Source organism: Gavia stellata, chromosome 8 (genome assembly GCF_030936135.1).
Source record: "Gavia stellata isolate bGavSte3 chromosome 8, bGavSte3.hap2, whole genome shotgun sequence".
Taxonomy (NCBI): Eukaryota; Metazoa; Chordata; class Aves; order Gaviiformes; family Gaviidae; genus Gavia; species Gavia stellata.
The window spans coordinates 43,141,903-43,165,968 of NC_082601.1; the positions used below are offsets into that span (position 1 = coordinate 43,141,903).

The 24,066-nt window shown below is 44.8% G+C and overlaps 1 protein-coding gene across 1 annotated transcript in view; it reads right to left on the reverse strand.

The window, feature by feature from the left end:
• Positions 1–24,066, reverse strand: part of HDAC4 (histone deacetylase 4) — a 202,945-nt gene that overhangs the window by 86,241 nt on the left and 92,638 nt on the right. The window contains exons 4-6 of the mRNA XM_059820822.1: positions 19,659–19,809; positions 14,528–14,648; positions 8,734–8,855 (exon numbers count right to left, since the gene is read on the reverse strand). Of these exons, the coding sequence (XP_059676805.1) occupies positions 8,734–8,855; positions 14,528–14,648; positions 19,659–19,809 (394 nt within the window). The remainder of the gene's footprint in view (positions 1–8,733; positions 8,856–14,527; positions 14,649–19,658; positions 19,810–24,066) is intronic.

The window sequence follows — 24,066 nt, forward strand, 5'->3', positions numbered from 1 at the left end:
CCTTAAAATGAAAGCTTATTAAAGGCCAATATTTGGCACTTTTCATGCTGAAGTTTAGTAGTCGCAGCATCTCAGCAGTAGAAAGAAGGCTTTAACACCCATTAAACCAAGCACACAACGCTGACTCTTTTTAAAGCTTCACGATCATTTGCTTGCCTGACTACAAAATCACAGCGTAACGGAGCACCGCGAAGGATTCCGCTGCGCATAGCCAAAACTGGACTAGAAAAACAAACACGTGGAAACACCACATCTCCTCTCTGTCTTTCCATTTCCAAAGCCTAAATAAGGCAGCAGCTTTGCACAGTTCAAAGTATTATCTGAGAGGAAAGATAAGAGACATGTGGAAGGGGATAAGGAATAGAAAGAAGGTCCTCCAAGTGAATTTCTTCAATAAAGTGTTTAAAGCAGCACTGAGCTCTGCAGAAGGTAAGAGAAGAACATGTAATTTCTGTACAGCAACCAAAAAGCTGCAGTGCCTGTAGCAGAGGGAGCTACCGGCTGTCTGAACGCGAGGGCAGGGAGCAGCTACAAAACCCGGGAGAACCTGGCGAGTGACCCACGGTGGCCACAACTTTTGGGGACAATCTCCTTCCATTAAAATGAGCTTCTCGCAAAAAAACCTACAGGTATTTTAAACTCAAGAACTGCACTGAATTTTACTGAAATATAACTTGTTAATACATAAAAGTCCAAGGTGGGACAAAACAAGCATGGTGGTGTCCCCTCCGCTCTTTGTCAGAGTCTCATGGCCCAACCAAGCATTTGTTTTGGAGCTGCAATCTGTTCTGTACCTAGAAACCTTCCTGCCACGGCCGTGATGACCGAGTCCATGCCCTGCCCTGCCAGGGCTCTGTGCAGTTTCCCTTTTTTCCCCTCCTCCTTGCCCTGTCCCACAAGCATCTCCCCCTCGCCTTGCCTGACGCTGGGCTGCTCCTATGGGAAGGAGCGACCTGCCCTACCTCCAGCCTCCTCCTGCCCCGGATGCTCTTCCAAGGAACTGTAAGAGAGCAGCATAAACCCAATAAATCAAGCTCACACTGTCACACAAGGTTGCAAACCTCTGAGGGACAGGAGAGGGGAAACAGTACATTAAGAAGCCTGTAGGACACGGCTTGAGTGATGCACGGGTTCCGTAGAGCTCGGCTCTTGCGTTTCATTTTAGAGAAATCACTCCAAGTTACCACTCCGGCTGCCATTCATGCAGTACTCGTGGTCAAGGACCAAGAAGGAGAAGGATGGCTTCACTGAATGATTGAGGGCTGGGTCCTGGGCCTCCCGAAGCCCCTGCTCCCCAAAGGTGACACTAAAGCAGAAGACTTTGTTTGGTCTTCTACTGGAAGAGGTTTCTCCTTCGATGCACCATCGACAGTACACCTCAAGAAGTGGTTTGATGCCAAAAGTGCACCTGCTTTATCAGAGTCCTGAGCAAGGAAAGGGGGTGCCCCCTCTTTCTGCGTCTAGGCAAACTTCAGCACCGGAGAGGAGCGCCCATGGAAGGCAGTTCACAGCCACTGGCGCCGAAATAAAACACAGGAGTGAAGAATTCCCTAGCATGCATTTAGGCATGATTGTCAGAAGAAGTGGAGGGACTAAAGCAAGCGTTTGCTGGTCCTCCGACTGCACTTTGGTTTGTTCTGCTCTCTGAAATTTCAATGGGCTGGTCTGAAGCTATTCTGTAGCATCACATTAATAAAGTAATTTTTGTCTTTAGTAAGTTATTTTTGGATTAAAGAGACTGATGTCCTCCACTTGGAGCAGGAAATAAAATTTCTAACAATAGGGATTTCTCACGCAGGTCAGCGCCTCCTCGCAGCAGAGCACACCCCGAGGCAGTGCGTGGGTCCCTGGGACACAGCGAACCGCTCAGGAAGGCCAGACCTCCGACCACGTCAGCTGGAAGGACAAGGTGGGTGGGAAAGCAAAGATGCTCTCGAACTTGAGTGACACTCCATGCCGTACAAAGCTCAAAGATTTTCTCTAAATTATACTCCCACACTACACCGGGATTTCAGCCTACTCTATTTTCCTCTAAACAATCTTTGTCATAAAACAAACCACTTAAAACACTCCAATAATCAGAACCAACTTGGCGAGGTATTATGCCTTTCTTGACAAATGCAGCGTTTTAATTATCACCAAATCCTTTCATTTTCCCTTTTCTTTCCTTTAAATGCAAGAAGTTCAGAACAGTTTCACCTGCTTAGCTGTAAAGAATACTCAAACAACTCTGTGCTTCCGCAATACTGCGAGGAAACCAACAACATCACGGGATGCTGGATGCTTTCCTCCCTCAAGCTCCTCTCTTTTGCACGGAAAAAGAAGAATATTAGCAAACGGGAGATGGTTAGTGCCAGCCCATGGGCTGCCCGTCGTGAGCCAGCGAGCGCACATCGTGCGCAAGCTCTGATTTGTGGTGCCTGGCAGAGACGTGCAGGCAGGGAAGGACCACGCTGCCTGTTCCGTGGCCGGCTCTGGGTGGGCAGATCGGGACCCTGCAGCCTGGGTGCGCCTCACCATCCCCCATCGAAGTGCAAGCTGGGGCTTAGAAGAAGTCATCGTTCCCAATCTGCTCATGCATGATTCAGCTGGAAGAACAACATCGACCTTTTCTTCTATGTCTTTTAGGAGGCTGGTGGGCTGGAAGCTGAAGTGGGTGCTGGGACCATCAGCAGGGGCGATGCATTTGTCAGATTCCTTCTGCAGTAGGTCCCAAATGGTGGTGAAATTCAGGAAAACCTCTGGCCAGGGCAGCCCTCCAAGTGGCAGATGGGCCGGACTCTGCCTGTTTGCACCACATACGGGCAAGTACAAGGAGAAGTCTGCTTTTTGTTGCATCCCTTTACTCCTTGAGGGAGGTCACTGCAGCAAAGGGGTGCATAAGCCATGGTCTGATGATGCCAAGCTAAAAAGTTCTCCCTAGACCTTTCCTGCTAGTTCTTAACTGTGTGGGCTGTGAAGGTTGAGGACAGCTTTTTTTTTCTTTACCACAAGCCCTAAGACACAGTACTTGACCTATAACCAGGTCTCTTTCTTCTGCCATGACTTGTGCAGAAGGCAAGAGACATTGCCGGGATGGGAGGTTTTCGGATAGGATACTTGTTCTTCCCTGGTCCACAGAGAACAGGAGCTAAAAGAGGGGTCTGTGACACTTTCTACTTGTCATTTCTCTCCAAGTACATATCACATGCACGCACACGCTCGTTTCCTATCTAAGCAAGAAATTCAGAGACAGATACGTGCCAAAGATGTCTTTGTAAGCTCCCAGTTGGGCATTCAATTCAGTCTAGTTTTGGAAATAGTGGAAACTCACACCCTGAGATGCTATCCCACAGCTCTGCAGTGAAAACATATTTGGGACCGCAGGAATCCTTTGCCTCCTTAAAATCTTCGTGCCCATCAACGTCCTTCTGATCTTCACCTCCCCAGTCAGCCAGCTGTGATACTGGAGGGAAAGGAAAAGGCAGGACCCAGAGCCTCAGTGATGCTTCAAAAACAGAGACCGTGGCTGCAGCAGCCGTGGGCCAAGTAGCCCCAGGAACAGAGCCAAAGACACCAAAAACCAGCTGCCCGTTGCTCTTGATGGATGCAGGAGGTCTTGTGCGCTATGAACCACAGTGGTTTGGCAAATGCCAGAAGGTTGAGAAGCACAAACAAAAAAGGACAAAATGAAACAATAGCCTATTTTTGGTAACATCAGCTTTGTCAAAAATCCCACCTCAGCTGACAGATCTGTCAGGAGAAAGGTTTAAAAACCAGCCGCCAGCCCAGGGCAGGGGAACCAAGCAGCAGAAAGGGGAAAGATCCCTCCCGTGTGGGCACGAGGAGGGTCGAAGGAGGGTGGCTGTCTCGGGAAAGGGTTGCTTTATCCAACAGCAGGAGCAAAACCACGATGATATCTGAGCCTGTTGCACATCCCGCACAGGTCACAGAATCACTAAGGTTGGAAAAGACCTGTCAGATCATCAAAAGTCCAACCATCAACTAACCCCACCATGCCCACTAAACCATGTCCCGCAGTGCCACGTCCACACGTTCCTTGAACACCTCCAGGGATGGTGACTCCACCACCTCCCTGGGCAGTTTATTCCAGTGTTTCACCACTCTCTCAGGAAAGACATTTTTCCTAATATCCAGCCTGAACCTCCCCTGGCGCAACTTGAGGCCATTTCCTCTTGTCCTGTTGCTAGTCACTTGGGAGAAGAGACCAACACCCACCTCACCACAACCCCCTTTCAGGTGGCTGTAGAGAGTGATGAGGTCTCCCCTCAGCCTCCTCTTCTCCAGACTGAACAACCCCAGCTCCCTCAGCCGCTCCTCATAAGACTTGTGCAGACACAGCTATTTTTACGCTTACGACTTTGGAGAACATCTTTTACGAGTACTTCAAAAGAAATTAGCTGGTTTTCCTCACTTAGGGGTCAGGTTTAAATTTAGATACAGGGATGTTTCCAGTTCATGCATCCCAGCGAGCTGAATGCGTGTTGGCCAGGCAACTCTAGCAGGTACCGAGTTTGGCAAAACTTCTCCTGATTTTGACGACAACTAACTGAAATGCTGTGGTTTTCATTAGGAATCCTGATTAACTGTCAAGTCCCGATAAACGCGAGGAATCCTTACCCTACTTCTAAGCAGGGGTAAGTGGGAAAGCTAGTGTCCGACAGGACATGGTCCAGCCCCGCACAGGATGTCAAAAAACCCAAAAACTAAACAAAAAATTCTACGTCAGCGAGAGGAAAAGCATGTTAAAAAGTTAAATAATTCTCATCAGTCCTTCACGAATCTCAGTGTAGGTTGTTGTGTTGGCTTTCAAATTAAGAGCATGTTTTAATACGTCCACTGCTCAAATTCCACAAAGCAGGGAACACCGTGAACAACCTTGTTCCTGGGGAGAAAATGAGGACATCGTATTCCTTAGAAGCACAAAACCAAAGAGCTACATTAAAAATAACTTCAGCAGCTCCAAGAAAGCTGTTGACAAACAACTCTTTAGGTTATCAAAACAAGCTACAAAAGACTGCCCCAACCCAGATTCGAAAAATCACTCGGAAATTATTCTCCAGAGATTTTCTTACAGGGTCCCAGTACAGCACATAATGAAGCTTCATTAAATTTGGAAGGCACCAACCTTGATCTGGGGGCAGAAAAGGTCACTTAGATTTTCCCCTCTCAACAGCTGTCGACAAAATGTGTACACTAAAGGATATGTACATATAATATAGGAAACTACACAAAAGGGGAAATAAAAATCCTTGTGTTAATCCACTTATTTAACAGCAAAAGCATGAGCAGCACCAACCAAACTGTTCAGTTAAAAAAAGGAAGAGCCCCAAAGCGTTTAGATAGAGGGAACCAAGTGAAATGCATCCCCCAGCCAGGCTAAAAACAGGATTCAAGCAATTAGTAACTGCACCAGCCAGCAGCCTGACAGGAAAACAATTTCATGCAGAAACCAAACGGCCAAGAAACTGGAACATAATTTAGTAAAACAAATCAGACAGGGTAGGATTTCAGGGGACAGGATGCATTAGGAGCACATTGCAAGCGTTGCCTGTTTCCCATGCTGAACGTTTTCAAGCACTCTTAAGACATTATTCATGCACACATCTACTTCTACCAAAGCGAGCGTGGCCTGTTCACCGGGTCTCTCCCATCACATTCACACTCGAGTTTTAGACTAGCAAGTTATCTCCAAGTGTGCACAGGGGGACAACCTGTAACCACATCATGATGCTTTAAATGAGAGAGAGTAAAGAGAGGTAGTATTTTTAAAACCCAGCTCAATGACGTATTTATTCTTCCTGAACAGTTTCTCAACGTGCGGGACACACTGCCAACTCTCAAAACGCACCCTAGAAGAAATGATCATTCAAACTGCCTTCCCGCAGCCCCCTAAGTCACCCTACCCCTAACGATGATGTTGGTTGGATTCCAGCCCTGGTAATCAGAACCGCATTGTGATGGACTCTGTTATTTGAACTGCAAATATTTAAGCAAATTTAATAAAATTGGACTACATGATATGGCGGTTTTAAATTACAAACACAAAGCCAGAGTTTTGCCTGGTGCCAAAAATCTGAAAAGCTCACCCGTAATAAAGAACTTTATTTAGGATGGGCTCCAGCCTTCCCTGCCTTTTGTTTACACCAGACTGTTCAGGAGCCTTTCTTCTCCAAGCAACTTAACATTCTTGGCAATGGGATTTCTGCAGGATATCGCTGTGCCAGAGACTGAAGTGCTGTTGCGTTGAAAGGAAAATAAAAGAAAACAACAACAAAAAAAATATTCTCCCCTGAACCTTGCAAGTGAACTCGTACGTATCACAGACCAGTCCCCAAAAGATTAATGCTGGTGCCCAAAAAGAACAAGCATCAGCGTTCTGGAAAAACAAAATCAGCTTAACATCTTCCTGTTTTAAAAGAACAATGATTTCGGTTGCTTCCATTTTTAATAATGTGATTAGATACATTTATCATCCTTAATTCACCCTGTCTGACAGGGCTTTTATTCAGACAGGGTCTTACCGAGAGCTCAGTCTGGGAAGCAGCAAAGGGGCGCAATGTGCAGACGCTTTCCATCTCCTGCAGAAATCCCCTTCCTGGGATTCCTTCCTGGGATCCCTGCTTCCCCGGGAGCAAGAAGGGCGACTGATCCTCAAACTCAATCTAACAAGTAAGGTCCCCTGAAGTGATCAGCGAGGGAGGTTTTGGAGTATGTCAAAGTCCGTTTATGCTGTGGGGACACTAACACACCAGAAAGGGATCACCTGGTTTCACAAGGTATAGGGAAGAGCCGAAAATCTCTTGGAATCGCTCTGTCTGAAGGCCCGAAGCAACACGTATGGTGCCAAGGGATGCTTCCCGGCGTGGAAATGCTGCAATTTCCCAGAGGAGCCTGAAAGCCTTCAGTGGAGGAGAAGCAAATGGCAGCAATGGCTGCTAGCAGCCCGAGCTTGCGTTTCTCCTCCCAGGCAGGCATGTACCACAAGCACATCTTTGTGCTTCACTGGCTTTAGAGCTGAAGGAAGTTGCCTTTGAGGGCAGTCCTCCAACAGCGCTCAGTTCCCCTACGAAAGGCAAAGTCCCGAAGCCCAGACAGCGTCGCTTTGGCTGTGCCGGGCACTGACGATGCAGCAGCATCTACTGCACCTACTAATGGGGTGTTTGGTCTTTCATTATCTAGAAGCGGAGATTAGAAGATGCCCTACCCTTCAGCAAATCCACTTTACTAAACTCTGCTTTTGGAGTCCTCCAGAAAGGGCGCAGTTAAAACTGCCACCACCAAAGGTACAGGGTGTGCTCAGGAAAAAACCCATATCCTGGAAAGGGCTTGTCAATTTTGGATTGACTTATTGTGCAGCTGAAATGTTTGGCACTTGCCACCCAACCCACCATGCCCGGTGAGGGGGAAGACAGTCTACCGCACAGCAGATGGGAATCCATCCAGAGATCCATCCAGCAAGCCAGGTGCTATGGTCCAGAATGAGAAGTTTCCAAAAAGGTCTTTAAATCCACAGAACTGGGAGGCAGAAGGCACAAGGCCTGTGTGTGGAGGTGTATTTTTTCCTCATGGGACGGTGAAAGAAGAAAAAAAACACCCCAGGTTTACAAAGGTAATGAGGATTGTGTTAAAACATTCACTATACCTAAGAACTGCTCTACTTCTAACTATTAGAAGAGCCGTGAGAACACCTACATCCCTCCCAGAAGGAAACGGAGGGGCTGCCAGCTCTTGGGAACTGACTTAGGGCAGCCGATTTGAGCAAAGACAGTAGCAAACCTGCAGGGAGATTTGGTTAACGCACCATCACCATTCCTTATCACAAGGATGTCACACTTTTTGAGTACTGGTGCTCATACCTTCACCTGTGAAGATCCACAAAGCATACCTGAAAACTAGCTAGGCAGCACCTGCAGAAGGTACAAACTTCAATCACGCCTCTGCTTTCCTCTTACCTCCAACTCCATCTTTTCAGAAAAGTTTTTTGCCCATTCTGAAGCGATTTCCAACACTCAGCACTGTCTGCACCATCCGTGAGAGCGGCATTGCTCCCCAAATCGGGATGAGCTCGTGGAAGCGGCCGAGGATCACGAGCTGGCCAGGTTAGAAGCTGAGGCTGTGTTGGCTTAGGCATGCGATATGGAGCTGAGGACCACAGCCAACCAAAACAACCTGGTTTACATAATATATAGTTGAGAAATAACTGACCTGCTTAGCCACCGTGCAGGGAAAAACCTAACTGAGAAATAACTGTCTAGGTGTGAACCAAAACCCTTGCAGGAAGTCCCGACGCTTTGACTGGCAGAAACATTTTTATTTATTTTAAGTATAAGCTTGTATATAAAATGCAAATCCCAGAAGAAATGAACTTTTCTTGGTACTTTTCTCACTCAGCAAAACATACTTCGACTTCAGACACCCAGATCTCTGTATTAGCTTTGACTTTGTGAAAACATCTCACAAACTTTGACACACAACTCTGCTGTCTCCTGCCTGCAGCTTTGCAAGTCTGCACACCCAAAGCAACCCCAGCCTCCCTCTAACACTGCGCACACAGTGACAGATGAAAGGGGAGCAGGATGGAGCGGGTGCTTGTTAAATAAATCACCGCACAAAATACAGCTTTTCGGTAACATACCTATTTTTTAAACAAAAAAACCAAATAAAATAATAAGAGGACCTAGTGCCACGGCAAAGACAGTAGGCGACACAGAAGATCAATGCGAGCGTTACCTGTTTTTCTGAGTGGGAAGTCGTCTTTGGAATCGTACATCCCCAGTACAGGGTGATTGTAGGTGCCGGATACGCCACTTTGGGGTGGGGAGCTCTGGTCCAGAGAGCTGTGCTGTGTCTTCCTGCACAGAAGGAAAGAGAAAAAGAAGGGAGAAGCTTTACACCAGTGACACACAAAGGGAACGAGTGCAGCTTCACTTCATCTGTTATCTTAGTGGGAACAGTGCAATGGAAAATGTCTTGGAACTAGCTTTCTCCTTCGAGGCACTCACACAAAAAAGACACTAAGTCTAACATACAGGGAGGTAACTAAACATATGCTTAATTTTCAGCGTAAGAATTACCCTGCTGAGCATGGCTCAACTCGTGAAGGTATTTAACCATGAGTATAATTTTAAGCGTGTACTCAGGCTGGGTTTTGCTAAGTCATGTTCTTGAAGCTAAGCATGGGTGTTGTTACTCCCCTCAACCGTAGCAGGAATGAACAATTTCCCTTCACTGAATAAAAGCCAGACATAGTAGATGAAGTCTAAGGATGAAACAAAGCTGAAGGACAAGCACATTAGGTGCCACGCGTTTCAACTGGCTAACGGCAGCCATGCTGCATGGGTGGTCTTCTGCCTTTTGCTTCGCTGCCTCCGACCCAAGCACTTAGCAGAGATAGGGCCAAAGTACTCAACACCTTTCCAGATTAACTTCTCGAAGCTGATAATTTATAGCTTTGTTTGAGCAAGCTGCTGGAAGTAAATTACAGTCTGTTTGCTAAGGATATTAAATAATGAATGAGTTTTCTAAGCCTCCTACCAGTTTGTTGGCTGCATCTTTCCTACTTAATGACTTGCGCCCAGCTTCGCCGTTTCTCAGGAGCTCTACCAACCCCGATCAGAACAGACTTCGGGAAGTCTCCAGACTCTGCGTGTTAGCAGCCCAGCTACATCAACCGAATGACTGATTTAGCCATACAGGTGACAACCATATGGTTATCAAACAATCTTAATTTAAACAAACAGAATTTAAGCCCTGTGTTACTTCTTCAAAATACTAAAGAATATGGGACAACAGAAAGCGAGCACTTCATGAAAAGAAGTGAATATTTGAAATTTTACATTGCCTAATAACCAGGCATTCTTGGAGACCTTGGTTAAAAAGATTCTCCTACCAAAGGTCCTTTAAGGAGCCAACATGAGCCATTCCCAGTTGAAAATTACACCAATTCATCCAATTCCTTGAGCAGTACGTTTTGAAAGCTCAATTCGGAAGTCGGCTGTTCGATGAGACACGTCGCATCATGTCCACTACAAGCTATACCCTTCAAAAATTAAGGGGCTAATGAAACGTCAGGAAAATGCATCAAATTTTCTACATGATTTTGTTACAAAAAACCACTGAAAAGTTTATTTGAACATCGACATCAAAATTTTCTATACCCACAGCTCTTACCAAGCCGCATGATTCACTGTGGTTTCCTAATCCTCCCCCCTTTATATTCCCAACTTCTCTGTACATACAGGCAGAATAATTTTTCGGGCTCTTACACAGTTGTATTTTTCATTAGCATTCGCGCACATCGTGTACTCTTTCACATTCGCAGCAATAAATGCCCACATGCACGCACAGTTTAATCATCACCTGAAATCAAAACAGAACCAAACTGAAAAATATTTGAATCCCTCCCGAAAACAGACGGCGCTTTCTCTGCCCGGATCTGCTCATACCATGGGAAGGCAGCACAGAGAGATGTTTCACAAACAGGAAGCCGGGACGCTGCAAGCCAAGAGCCCTCAAACCCACCATGTCACACAATGGCATTTTTTGCTCTTGCCTATACAAGCAATAGACTTTTTCTTTCTCTTTTTTTTTTTTTTTTTTTAATCATGACTTAAGCTGCACAATCATGTACATTGAAGTTATTTTCATCACTTTGTTAGGGAATGTGCAGGAACTCAAAGGGCCTGTTTAGATGTGCTTCGGAGTTGCTGAATGACAGATATTTAACTCTGCAAACAGGAATACATTATATCGCTCGAGGACTGGGATCCAACACCCTACGCTGCTTCGAGCAAAATGCACTGGTCTGCGTGCCCGTTCAAGAATTTCAGAGGTCTTGAACGGGATGAAACTGTATCCTACATCGAATTTGCAGGCATTCCTGAAAGCACATACCTTCGCATAACACATCCCCTGTTCTTTGAGCCCCGAGGTCCTTCAAAAACCCATGCGCACAGCAAAGCACGCATGATGCTTCAAACATTCATGCAACGTAAACTGACTATATATTCAAACATATGTATCTGTGCTGGGCTGTTTTGCCTACAGAGACTGCAGACACCTATGTACATTGGAATAATTTCCTGTGTAATTATATCTCTCTACCTCCTTACCATGCAAATACTCAGTTAAACTCCCTTGCATGACTGCTGTCGCATTGAGTGGCTACTTCCCGAGCGCATTTCTGACAACTTCCTAGGGAAATAATAGCCCCGTTTGCTAAGCCCGAGGTGTTCTGTCTGTGTTCCTGCTAAGCCACTCTTCCTTATGTTAAGTATCTTGAAGAGCAAAACCTCCTGGGAGTGGGGCTGTCCAGCGGGTTCAGAATCCACGGGAGGAACAGTCTGACAATGAAACTCAAAAGAACCTCTTCTGTTGTTGCCTATCATCAACATAATCTGAAAATTATAGTCCACAAAGCTATTTTAAACAATTTATGTATAGACTGGAGCTGTAGATGTTCAACAGATTTTACAAAGGGGCTTGAATACCACAGAGCTGAAGACTGAGCGAGATCTCTGTGAAAGCCACCAGGAAACATTACTGAGTGTTAGCAAGTCCCTTTCTTTTGTTTAGTAGATCCTTCGGACTACAACTATACTCTGCAAAACCTCTAAAACTGCTCCCTTTTCATCTCAAGGGTTGATCCGCACGTGTCGTGCCGTAATGCCCTCGAACATCAGTGATCAATTAGAAAATATTCACCGACTATAAACACTCTGTTGCACCAGCAACCGACAGTGTTGAATGAAGTTCAGATACAAGATACCGAAGGCAAAAGCATCTGGACATTTCGGTGGACAACCGAAGCCTGGCCCAAAGGGCCGGGGGAATGACAGCTATTTCACATGTCAGTGGAACATATTTCATGTCACAGCCATTGACGCAGAACCGTTGTGGTGTTCAATACCCTTAGGAGATCGGGTTTTTTCCAAGTAATGCTTTCAATTTTTTTCAAAAACAGGAATTCACAAACCTTATGAAGACCAAAGGAAGTGCTTAAAAGCAGGCGTGTCAGTTAAAAGACTATTTCAGCATCTGTTACCACTTAATTGGCTTGCCTGCTCACAGTAGGAGAATCAAGTCTATCTTCTGCAAGCCGCGTTTGCGTGTGTTAAACCCAAACACCACCCAATCGAATCACATTAGAGGTATGTGCGTACATAAATATCTCTACAACTGCATTGGTAACCTATGAGATGCCATATAAATAAATAAAAACACGTAATGAATTTAAAGGTTTTCTCTTTCTTTAAAAAAATACTTTTTAAATAGAACGGAAACTAAAAATCTTCAGCTTCTGCCTTAACAACTGAAGAGTGCATTTAAAAATCCTCCACCGCAAGATAAGACACTACAGTCACGCGGCCCCGCTGCCATCTGCCCTCCTCAAAGGCTGAGCAGAACGAGCTCATGCCTGCCTGCAACTTGTCGCTGAGACAGACCCTCAGAAAGATCTGTGAGGCCTCCGAGGCTCGCTCTTCCCTCGTCACATCTTGTGTTAGAAACCAAAATACCGATCCTCTCCCCGCCACGAAACAGATGGAGGGGAGATGAGGGGATGGCAAGCCCATTAAATCCGTAAGAAAATGGATGCCCCTTGCGCAACAGTTTGTACGTTGTCTCTACCTGTCGGAGTCCCTGGAGCATCACAGGAAAGGGATGTTTTCATTAACATATGCCACAATAACCTAAACAATATATTGGTGCTCAGAAAGTTCTCAGCATCAGCTTAAAACAAAGCAGGAAACATACTGAAACCTTAAACACGACTTGGCTAAATAACCTCCCGCATCACTCCTGGCCCTGTAACATGTACGGTATGACAGACCACGGCTCTTCGATTCACCTCTGAATGCTGGATTCTCAGTGAAAAAGCGGTTAATTGAAAACTGTGCAAAACACAAGGAATTCAGACCACTCCCAAATTTATTTTTGTCCTTTCTAAATTCTCCTGTGATGGCAATTCCATGCCAGGTTTCTCTAGGGCCAGAGGATCAAAGGTTTTGGAAGAAAGCACTCATTTACTGTCCTTAATTCTAATTGACTTGATACCACTTTTGCATTGACAGGCACTTTAACCAACTGGAAAAAAATGGAGAACATAGCGACTCAGAGAGTCTTCAATCACCTTTAATAAAATCCCCAAATTTCTTGGTGAGTTTCAATTAAGAACAGTGGAAAATCAGTTATCTCAAAAAAGGTATTTGTGTCGTCTTGACTGCAGTTCAGTTTCTCCTATTTCTTCTACTATCCTTGCTAGCGACCTGGTGAGCCTTAAATGTTATCTTTGCATAAACTAACAACATTTCGCTACTTTAACCAGTGCCATAACCATACAATTTTCAAGTTTCAGATTAGATTTTCAGAGATGTATTAAAACGGCTCAATCTCACCGTACTAGAATAATGTTTGAACTTCTCTGCCAACCACACTTCAGCATTTCTGTACTGGCTCATAGCTGGGATATCTATCCAATTTAATTTCAGCTTAGTTTCTTGAATCTGGAAACATCTTCTGGCTGTGACCCCATCATCCCTGTATACACGTTAATTTCTTAAAACTTAAAATACTGGCAGACACTCAGCTTGAACACAAATTCCACGGCAAAATTTCCTTGACTTTTGTCATTCCAAATTTCATTAATTTTATAGTCACTAGAGACAACAGCCAAAACATTTTTGTTTGTTGTTCTGAAATGCAGATATTCACAATGTTATAGTAGTGGAAGTTTTCAAATCCTCTCCCATTTTCTAATTTTCTTTTATGCAATGAAGAAGTGAATTTCTGGAACTGAAACTTGTCCCTTGTTAACAATGCAATTGTTTATAATTGCTGTTTGAACTAATCGAAGAAGTCACTCTTTGTTCCCATGTCATTATAACATCAGCTGTTACCTTCTCAGCCCACACGACATTGGGTCTTCCAGGAGACCAACAGTTGAAAATTTTCAGCTGAAAACGCAGATGTCGGGGCAACTGCGATTAGAAGTGCAGACAGGACGCACTTGATGTTTCCAGCAGTTTACAGAGAAAAGCCAAGTAAACAAAACTTCCAACTTGGAGAGATTAAGATGAGCAGTAAGCATTAAAGGCTTTAAAAATGTAATGCTAGCTCAACTACCCTGAGATGCAATTCACTAAACATAAAAAATAATTTCCCCGTTTTACTAAAGTTCAAGTTTTGTAACACCTGGCAGGATGAAATCCTGGGTGAAAAACTAGAGAACTTACAAAGATTGATCCTGATGGTAGAACTTGCGAGTTTGAACGATCATGGATTAAAGATGAGAGCAAAGACCTCGACTCACAAAAATACTATGACCATCACAGAAGATATGAAAATTTTTCACTGAAACCCTCTGAAAAATTGCATTTTGGTAATGTTGTACAGCCAAGTCAAACCCTGGTTCTACCATTGCTCTGGTTCATCCAGTGAACACATCAGGTCTATTCCCCACATCTCCAGCAACTGTGAAAAAAGGTGGCACTGGCTGAATCATAGAGATAAGCCCAGTACCACTTACCCATACCAGAAGCGAGGATCACTGGATATACAGTGGTTGAGATTCCGGTGTGCCAACGCCTTCTTCTTATTTAAGACAAATTCCTGTAATTTCATCTTTACTTCTGTGCTTGCCACAGCACCTGAAATGTCAAAAATAAAAAAGCTTATTTAATCCATTCATGTACTTTAAAGAATTTAAATTTCTAAAAAGATTCAGAATTCAAACTTTGATTTCCAGTCCAAAAGAAGAACTTTTCCTTCAAAGAGAAAAGAACAAAGCACCTCCAGTGAGCTGTTCTCTTTTTCTTTTTTTGCCTTTAGCTTTGCATATTATCACAACTTATGTTTGAAAACAGAGATTTAATCAGAGATTTATCATTGCACTATAAAAGATTTCTGAAGAGGATTTTTACACTTGCTTAAAAGTACACTTAGAATAAAGACTTGTACTAGGTATTCCAGCTTTCTTTTAATCAAAGGTATTTAAGAAAAGGGGTCTTGTGTACACACAAGTTTTTAAATGTCACATCTGCAAGCAGAAGGGGAATGAGACGAATGTCTCATATGTAGATTTTGCCTTGAAAACTCTTGTAAATAGGGACCTCTTTGTTCAAAAGTATCTGTGTACAATAAGACCTACATAATATTCCAATTCATTTACAAGTGTGCAATCTATTTCTTCAAATAGAAAATCTAACATTTAAAGAAGAAAGTCAGTAATTTTGTAGCGTAGAGTTAAAATGTCAACTGTGTAATTTCTAATCATTATTTCCTCCACAATAGAGACCAGCCTGTTTTACTGCGATGATGGATTAAAATTATCATTCGGTTGACAGAACAGATTCGCAGGCAGAGTTCCTGATGGAGTAATGCATAGAAAGTTTGGCAAGCAGAACATGTGGAAAATGATGGTTCATCTATACCACGGCATAAAGCAAGAATTCCAAAGGAAAATATCTGGGCTACAAGAAAATGAAAAGGCCAGGAAAACTGTCTGCTCTGCTGGGAATAAAAGCTTAAAATACGACAGGGTGACCTTTTGTCTCCTGGATCCTACTCAACAATGACATCTGACAGACAGGGGAAACAATTTTTTGTACCTCCACAAGAGAAGAAAACTGCAAAATTTCTATAAAGCACTGCCTGAAGATGCAATATCGTTCAACCACCAAAGCAGCGTTGAAAAGCTTGAAAATTCACTTTTTTGGAGTCCTGCATTTCTCACTAGTTCTACAAAACATAGGTTTGGCATGCACCCCAATGGGAAGTTCAACTGAGGAGCTCGAGACAAATTCATATGAGTGTAGCAAGGCACAGGGCTAGACCAGAACAGGTGACAAATTCATGCTTAAAGGCCTCCTCGCTCCAAAAAATGTCATCTTTAATCTATTAACATCTTTAAAATAATCAAACATGGCTGTGTTCTGTCAGTTTTGGATAAATCCGACATTATTTAGAAGATTGAAGCTAAACATTTTTGGATCCTGAGGTTTACAAGAGCTCCCCTGGTATGTCTTCTTCCTTAACTAGAAGCTGAAAGGCCCCATATATGCTTAACAAGATAAAAACATGTAGGCTTCCCCTTCCCTGGGCAATGCCAGAGCCATGGACAAAGCTGTCATGCAAGACGTTCTGACCATTACTCAGCTCTCCACCCTTGAGTTGAAAGATCAAAAGGAAAAAAAAAAACCAATCTAACTCACTTTTAATATACTATACTGGGTTATTTTGGACCCAGTCACATTGTTAAAGGCAGAAGCACCGTGCAATATCCAGTAGAGATGCTGAAGAGGACGACAACCCCATGCAACGGTACAGGCTTGGGGATGAGTGGCTGGAAAGCTCCCCTGCAGAAAAGGACCTGGGGGTGCTGGTTGACAGCCGGCTGAGTATGAGCCAGCAGTGTGCCCAGGTGGCCAAGAAGGCCAACGGCATCCTGGCCTGTATCAGAAATAGTGTGGCCAGCAGGAGTAGGGAAGGGATCGTGCCTCTGTACTCGGCACTGGTGAGGCCACACCTCGAATCCTGTGTTCAGTTTTGGGCCCCTCACTCCAAGAAGGACATTGAGGTGCTGGAGCGTGTCCAGAGAAGGGCGACGAAGCTGGTGAGGGGTCTGGAGCACAAGTCTGATGAGGGGCGGCTGAGGGAACTGGGGTTGTTCAGTCTGGAGAAGAGGAGGCTGAGGGGAGACCTTCTCACTCTCTACAATTACCTGAGAGGGGGTTGCAGAGAGGTGGGTGTTGGTCTCTTCTCCCAAGTGATGAGTGACAGGACAAGAGGAAATGGCCTCAAGTTGTGCCAGGGGAGGTTTAGGCTGGATATTAGGAAAAATTTCTTTACTGAGAGAGTGGTGAAGCATTGGAATAAGCTGCCCAGGGAGGTGGTGGAGTCACCATCGCTGGAGGTATTCAAGGAGAGTGTGGACGTGGCACTGCGGGACATGGTTTAGTGGGCATGGTGGGGTTGGGTTGATGGTTGGACTTGATGATCTTACAGGTCTTTTCCAACCTTAGTGATTCTGTGATTCTGTGAAAGGGACAACCTGTCACATATGCAATAGTATACATCGGGCAGGGGTGTAAGCAAAGGGGACAATAGCAGAAGTCAGACATCAAAAGCCCATACGTATGGAGTAAGTCCACAGGCTTGAAGCAAGACACTCAAGCCCAATGGAAGCAAAAGGCCTGGCAGAACAGAAGGAGGATGAGAGAGAAGGAACTGGAGAGCAAGAGCTCAGGCAGCAGCCCTGCCTGGGGGAGCAGCTGCGCATGGTGGGGAAACCCAAGCTGTGAAGCGCGCAAGCTGGTCCATTCGTTTCAGAGCGCCGGAGTGTCTAAAAGGAGCGGGGAGCAAAGAGCAGATCAACTGATAAAGACTGCAAACAGGAGAGAGCCACAATGAGTAAAGTACTGCAGACAGGATGGCTCTAAAGCCCCGGAAGACTGAGCCTGGTTACTACCGCAGAGACAAAACCAAGTTACATATTACCCCAGGATCAAACAGTATCGAAATATAGGATAGGGCAGGGGTAGTGGGGAGAGGATAAGGGAGGGCAGAAGCAGGACCAGGCTCCTGCAGGAAGGAGGAGGTTGCACAACGCATGAGTAGAGGAGCAGAACAAACAGAAATTAATGGGAGAAAGCCCTTAATGAGAGTGCGGGCTGATCACAGATGGCCAACTTGTAGAAGAAAGTCTAAGACAAGCCACGGTCCAAGGCTGCCTGAGCAGCAAGGGATTGAATGGTCCATGCCCAGAAGCCTCTGGAAACATCGATGCATAGGACCGGTTCTAGGTTCAATCCTAACAGTGGAAAGACGGGACAACCCACTATCGCTCCTTATCCGGCGCAAAATCCACCTTTACTTTCATATACATTTTCCTTTCTTCCGTGGAAGTCATGCTTTTGATCAAAAGCTTTATGATAGCGGCTATCAGTTCATGAGGGACAGGTTAAAGCTCCCAAGACGAGAACACAAGGAGCTGACATTATGTTAATCTAAACCGATTTGCCTTCTAAAAGGTACAAACCAATATATTTTGGCTTACAGTGATGGAGGAAGGAGGGAGAATAAAATATTCTCTACATCCATTACGCGCTCTTCCTATTTCAGATCAGGACAATTTTAGCTGTGCTGTGCTTTGCAAAATTTTCTGATGTGAGAAAAATAACTTAAGTATTCTTAAGAGCTGAGGTGCTATAATGATTATACACCATAGTACTTCTTAAATAAAAAAGTAATTTAAAAATAAAACTGTAGCCATGGGAACAGGATCTTCAACTTAACATCCCCAAATTCTGTTTTTTCCTCTACACCTATGTGTTTCATCCAAAAGGTGCTTCGATGCTCTCGCCATTTTACAGAGATTCAGGCATTTTTATTTATTTGCAAATTACTTTAATGAGAATAGCCAGATACCAATTTTGCAGAGAGGCCGAGCAAAACATTGATACAATATCCACGGTTGATGAGAACAGCAGGGTGAAGTAGAAGTGCTTATAGTTTTCATCCAGTTCGAACCGACTGCCTTTACTTCGGAAAATAACACAAAGCAGCCGGAGGACAAGGGAAAGCATTGCGTGTGGCAGCCAACCGGGCACCAGAGTAGCCAACCTGCATTCTCATCACCGTTCCTAACTCCTGAATGTTAAACTGCTTCTTTTAAGTAGATTCTGATCCTTTGGTCTTTCTCCTAGTATTTAAAATGAGCGAAACCCAAACCAAATACACACAGACACGCTGGACCTCCTATGACCTGGCTTTGCGAAGATACTGGGTTAGGTCTGTGCGTTCCCTCATTTTGGCTGCAGCTTAAAGTCTGTCGTCGCAAGATGGACATGCAGGGAGTGGGGAACTCAACCTTCAGCTAATTTTTTTTTAGTCTCTAGACCCCAGTCCTTTCCTACTAGAAAAATTCTTGGAGCTTTATCTTGTTCTTGGTCCCCAGACAGCATCCCATCTCATGGTACCCTTCAGCCCTCTCCGCTTCTTCCATCACAGGCTTCTTTATTTCATTTGAAATGAAGACCTAACGAGTTGATAGTACAACTTGGCAAGGTATTTGTCCTCCCATTCACTTCTAAAAGAAAACCGAACAAGCAACCAAAGTGTCTTTGATAAGGGGATTTGTGAGGCCATAATCATTTTACTGAATCTCCTGAAGTGCATAATGACACGTGGGAAAGCCAACCACAATCTGTAACCTCATGAAAGAAGTGCTTTCTGAATGAAAACACTTTAAAGCTAAGAACTGAGAACTCGGCTACATCTTAAAAGAGTGAAATTAAGAAAAGTAAAAGAAAAAGAAATGCAGCGTGCATCTGGTGTATTTTATGGGCTTAATATTCTGCCTCCATTAGGAACGCTGCCAAAAATACTTCAAAAAATGTTAAATCAAGTGAAGAGATGATACGCTTCCCTTTGAAAAACGCTAAAATGGCATTTAGTAAGACAAAAATGAAGATAAAGCATAGAAATACATTTCTCTCTTACCCTCAATACCTCCTAACAGTTTACATAAGCTCCCTGTGCAGGCGAGCTCTGTAGAGAGGCTATCATGAAGGTTTCTCCAGCTTTATAAAGCTGCTTTATGGCTTCCATTCATCTGCTCTACCTGTCATCCCTGAAACAAGTGAGCTTTTGCTACTTACTCTCTTTTCCTTTCTCTTTGTTTTTTAGCTGCTGAAGTTTCTGCTCTCGGTGCTGCTTCTCCAGCTCCTGCTCCTGCCGGTGCTGCTCCAACTTCCTCTGGTGCTCCAACAGCTCCTGCTGATGCTTCATTGCCAGCATCTCCTGCTGCTGCTGCGGAGAAGGGATGAGGGGAAAAAGAGCAAATTAACACAGTCAGACCTCCCAGTGCTAAACCTAAGCTGCTGTCAGGTGACAGAAACGTTGATTAATTCATAGAAATAGGAAAAATGGCATTTTCCTCATCTAGAGGCTCCTTGCACTAAGACTCACAGGCACTTCGTGTAGCCCCATTTCCAGTTCAGGACAGGACTTATGCTAAACCATAGGCACTATATGCTCTGGGCTTCAGGGCACGGTCTGTTTACAAGCACAAGCATCCTGTTCAGAAAGCACCTAATTTGAGAAAGAGACAAAAAGCTTCCGCCCAGACAGGTGCTTCCCCAACCACTTTGCTGCCGTCAAAGGGTGCGGCCGGGTCCCCGCTTCGGCTCCACCAGCCTTCTGCTGCCACCGCTGCCCGTCTGGAGCCTGGTGCCCGGAGCCTGCGCTGAGCCAGTGTAAAGTGCTACTCCAGCTGGACCTTCATTTTTCTCTCCATCGTCTGTTTTAAGTAAAACCCCATTAGGACACCTTAATTATGAATACTCACACGTTCACCATGTACAAAGGCAGTGCTGAAGGAATATTGTTAAGCTCACCAAGTTAGGCACTCACAGCAAAAGACGCCATCGTCAACACGGGCTTTGCAAGACCAGTTCAGTTCCCTTGTGCATGTGACTTTTTGAATAAGCCTTTAATTATATGACTTTGCACTCTGGTTTCTCCAACAGTCCTCCCTCTCTCTCTCTCTCTCTGTATATAGAGGAGTTCCCATGGACCGGGACAACTATGTCTTTTTAACTTCATCAAAAGCTGGTCACTTCCCATCTGTCGTGCAAACTTCACACCCCAAGCTAAATGCAAAAGCACTAGCTGCCTTGTGGGCATGATCACCACCCACTTCTGAGCTTAATTATAAAAGAATTGATTCATTATAAAAAAAAATTCCATTAATCACAGGATCATTAAGGTTGGAAAAGACCTGCAAGATCATCAAGTCCAACCATCAACCCAACCCCACCATGCCCACTAAACCATGTCCCACAGTGCCACGTCCACACATTGTTTGAATGCCTCCAGTGATGGTGACTCCACCACTTCCCTGGGCAGCCTGTTCCAATGCTTCACCACTCTCTCAGTAAAGACATTTTTCCTAATATCCAATCTGAACCTCCCCTGGAGCAACTTGAGGCCATTTCCTCTTGTCCTGTCGCTAGTCACTTGGGAGAAGAGAACAACACCCACCTCACCACAACCTCCTTTCAGGTAATTGTAGCGAGTGATAAGGTCTCTCAAGGAAGGATTTACCCCAGCCCTTTCGACTCGCACACATTGACGGGAAGAACCGAAAGACAGGCTGCCTAATTAAGGTCAAGATTTGCAAAGCTTTCATCAGATGGGACGTTCAAGACTTGAAGCACCAAAGGCTCCTGTCCCCTGTGCAAGTTCCCCCTTGGATCTCCAAATCCCGGCACCTGGAAGATATGTGTGGACACACCAACCTCCTGGGAAATCTGGGGGGGACCTCCCCAGCCCCGAGCACCCTTTGTGGGTCCAGGGGACCCTCAGGGATCGGAGGCAGGGGTTCGATCCATTGGCCCCTGGGGCGGTACCTGTCAATGCTCAGAGAACACCCCATGTCTTGAGAGCTGGCCAGGAGCAAGCTGGGCTGCGGAAAAGCAGAGGACAAATGACAAGTCCCAGCAGCTTGCAGCTTGCGAATGGATCTCCACGGGGCTTCCAAAAGGCAATTCCCCTGGCACAGGGCTTCTCCCTTGAGTTCCACTGAAAATCGCTTTTTCTTAAAAAAAAGCTCAAACTAAGATTTACCACCTCCCAATTTCATTTGCACTCTCTCCGGCAAGATACGTGCTGAAGCCAACTACTTGGGCTGCTCCGATGACTCCTGCAGACGCCCCTGAAAGCAGGAGCACGCCGGCTCCCCGCCGCCCCGATCGCCTTACGCCTGCCCCACACTCTTTACGTTGGCAGCTTATAAACTAGCAGATTGATTTTAAGCTGGCAACCTTAACCTTCAAAACCCTTACCGCTCTGGCGATAGATGAGACTTCTCCGAGGCTGGACTTAATGGGTGCCTGTGCTCGGATACCACCCACTGCTCCAGCTTCACAAAATCCTCTACGTGGAAAGGAACCGGGCCAAGCCATGGCTATTAAGACAGGGAACCTGCTCCCTCTGAGAACATGTCTCACTCCATCCTTCTCCAAACCCTGACAGCATGTGCACACGCAAGACTCCAACCCCACGGACACCGATTTTTCCTTCTCCTTTTGCACATTTTTCTATTTATGCTTTTGACAGCAATTTCTTATTTTAATTCGTGGTATTGTACGTTTGTACTATCCAATGCTTCAGCCGCGGATACACTATAGACGATACACGTAAAATTATACCATTCTATATAAAGATGCAAAAAAATAATGTAAGAGGTACTTTACAATCTGCCTGGCTATCTGCTGGAAACTCTTGATGGAGGAGTCCCTGCTGCTGCCGGTTCCAAGCAGGCAGACTGTTGTAAAACACCAAACCCCAGTTAGCAGAATTTGCGGTGATTGCACCTATGTTTCCCTTCCTAATTCTATTGAATTTTATGTAAACAACAAAAAACCCAGCCTCTAAAAACCTACAAAAGGAAAAAACAAAAAAAACCTAGAGAAAACCAGTTATTTTTGTTTTATAATTAAGCAGCAGCTTCCACTAACACATCTCCATTTGGAGAAAGAGTATCTTTTCAGACTTCCAACAAGTCCACCACATGGTGGGCTTTTATAACCTAGCCATAGAAAGTATGCAAATGAACAATATTTAATGCACAATATGTTAAAACAGGTTTTGTTATTTTTCTGAAATCAGGAGCCTTTTCTCTCCATCTGCAGTCTCCTAGGCTTTGCATGCTATACTTCCTGCAATGGTTTACATACATTAGGACGCTTTAGAAGGAACTGTGCTTTCATTGACATCTGTAGTGAAATGTAAATGAAAAGACCAATTTGTATCTGGATGGCTTACAGAAGTTTCATTAGAGATGTATTGTTTTCGCTGATTTTGACCCCAGTTTCCACAAAGCCTATTCTTAATATAGTTTTCAAATCTTTTCAAAGTTGAAAAAATAAAAATAATTGAAGAAAAAAAAAATGAAGCAACCTCTCCAATTCTATCCATGAAAAGTGAAAAGAAATCACTTTGTTGGTGTCTGCTTCAGCCTCAGAAAATGACTAAAGAAAACCCATTCAGATGCTCTGTCTGAACTGCGACGTCTTCTTACGGCATGAATATTTCTCCACACTTAGGGCTGAAAACCAACCACACCAACAGTATTTGGAAATCACAGAATCACACACAGAATCACTACGGTTGGAAAAGACCTGTAAGATCATCAAGTCCAACCATCAACCCAACCCCACCATGCCCATTAAACCATGTCCCGCAGTGCCACGTCCACACGTTCCTTGAACGCCTCCAGTGATGGTGACTCCACCACCTCCCTGGGCAGCCTCTTCCAGTGCTTCACCACTCTCTCAGCAAAGAAATTTTTCCTAATATCCAGCCTGAACCTCCCCTGGCGCAACTTGAGGCCATTTCCTCTTGTCCTATCACTTGTCACTTGGGAGAAGAGACCAACACAATCGATGGTGCAGGCTCAGCAAAAGGCAGGGGCGCTGGTGATGCAGTGCCTTTCCCAGCTCAGGTGCAAAAAGGCCCTTCTTTGCTTTAAAGCCATAAGCTTTAAAACTTGCTTGATGCTAGGCTGTGCCCCAATTTTATATTTCAGGGGATTTACAATTTAATTTTCTTATTTAAAAATGGGGTTTTCTGCTGATGCTTTGTGTAAAAAGACCCGCAAGCAGCAAGAGAACCCACCACCGACTAACAGGAGTAGCAGGAAATCTGATAACATACAAAAAGCTGTCCCGTGCACAAAATAAAAAAATAGGAGCTTCTGCTTCAGTTAAAGCAATCGAGGCAAATTCTAACAGGTAGCGAGCATTCAGACCCACATGTGGTCAACTGCAGCGAGGTCTTACCCCCGTCCCACGCCATGCTGCTTCTGCCAAGGTAATACCCACACATGGGGGGCTTGGTCTGGCATTTAACCTTCCCTTGACTATCTCAGTGGGGAAAAAAAAGCCTACTGATGTCTAAAGGCAAAATGTTTCAGAGCTGCATTTCAGTTGGACGCCATCTCCCACACTCGGGTCTTTTGGAAGGTGCCTGAGTTAGGAATTCATAAGCGTATCTTGAACTGCA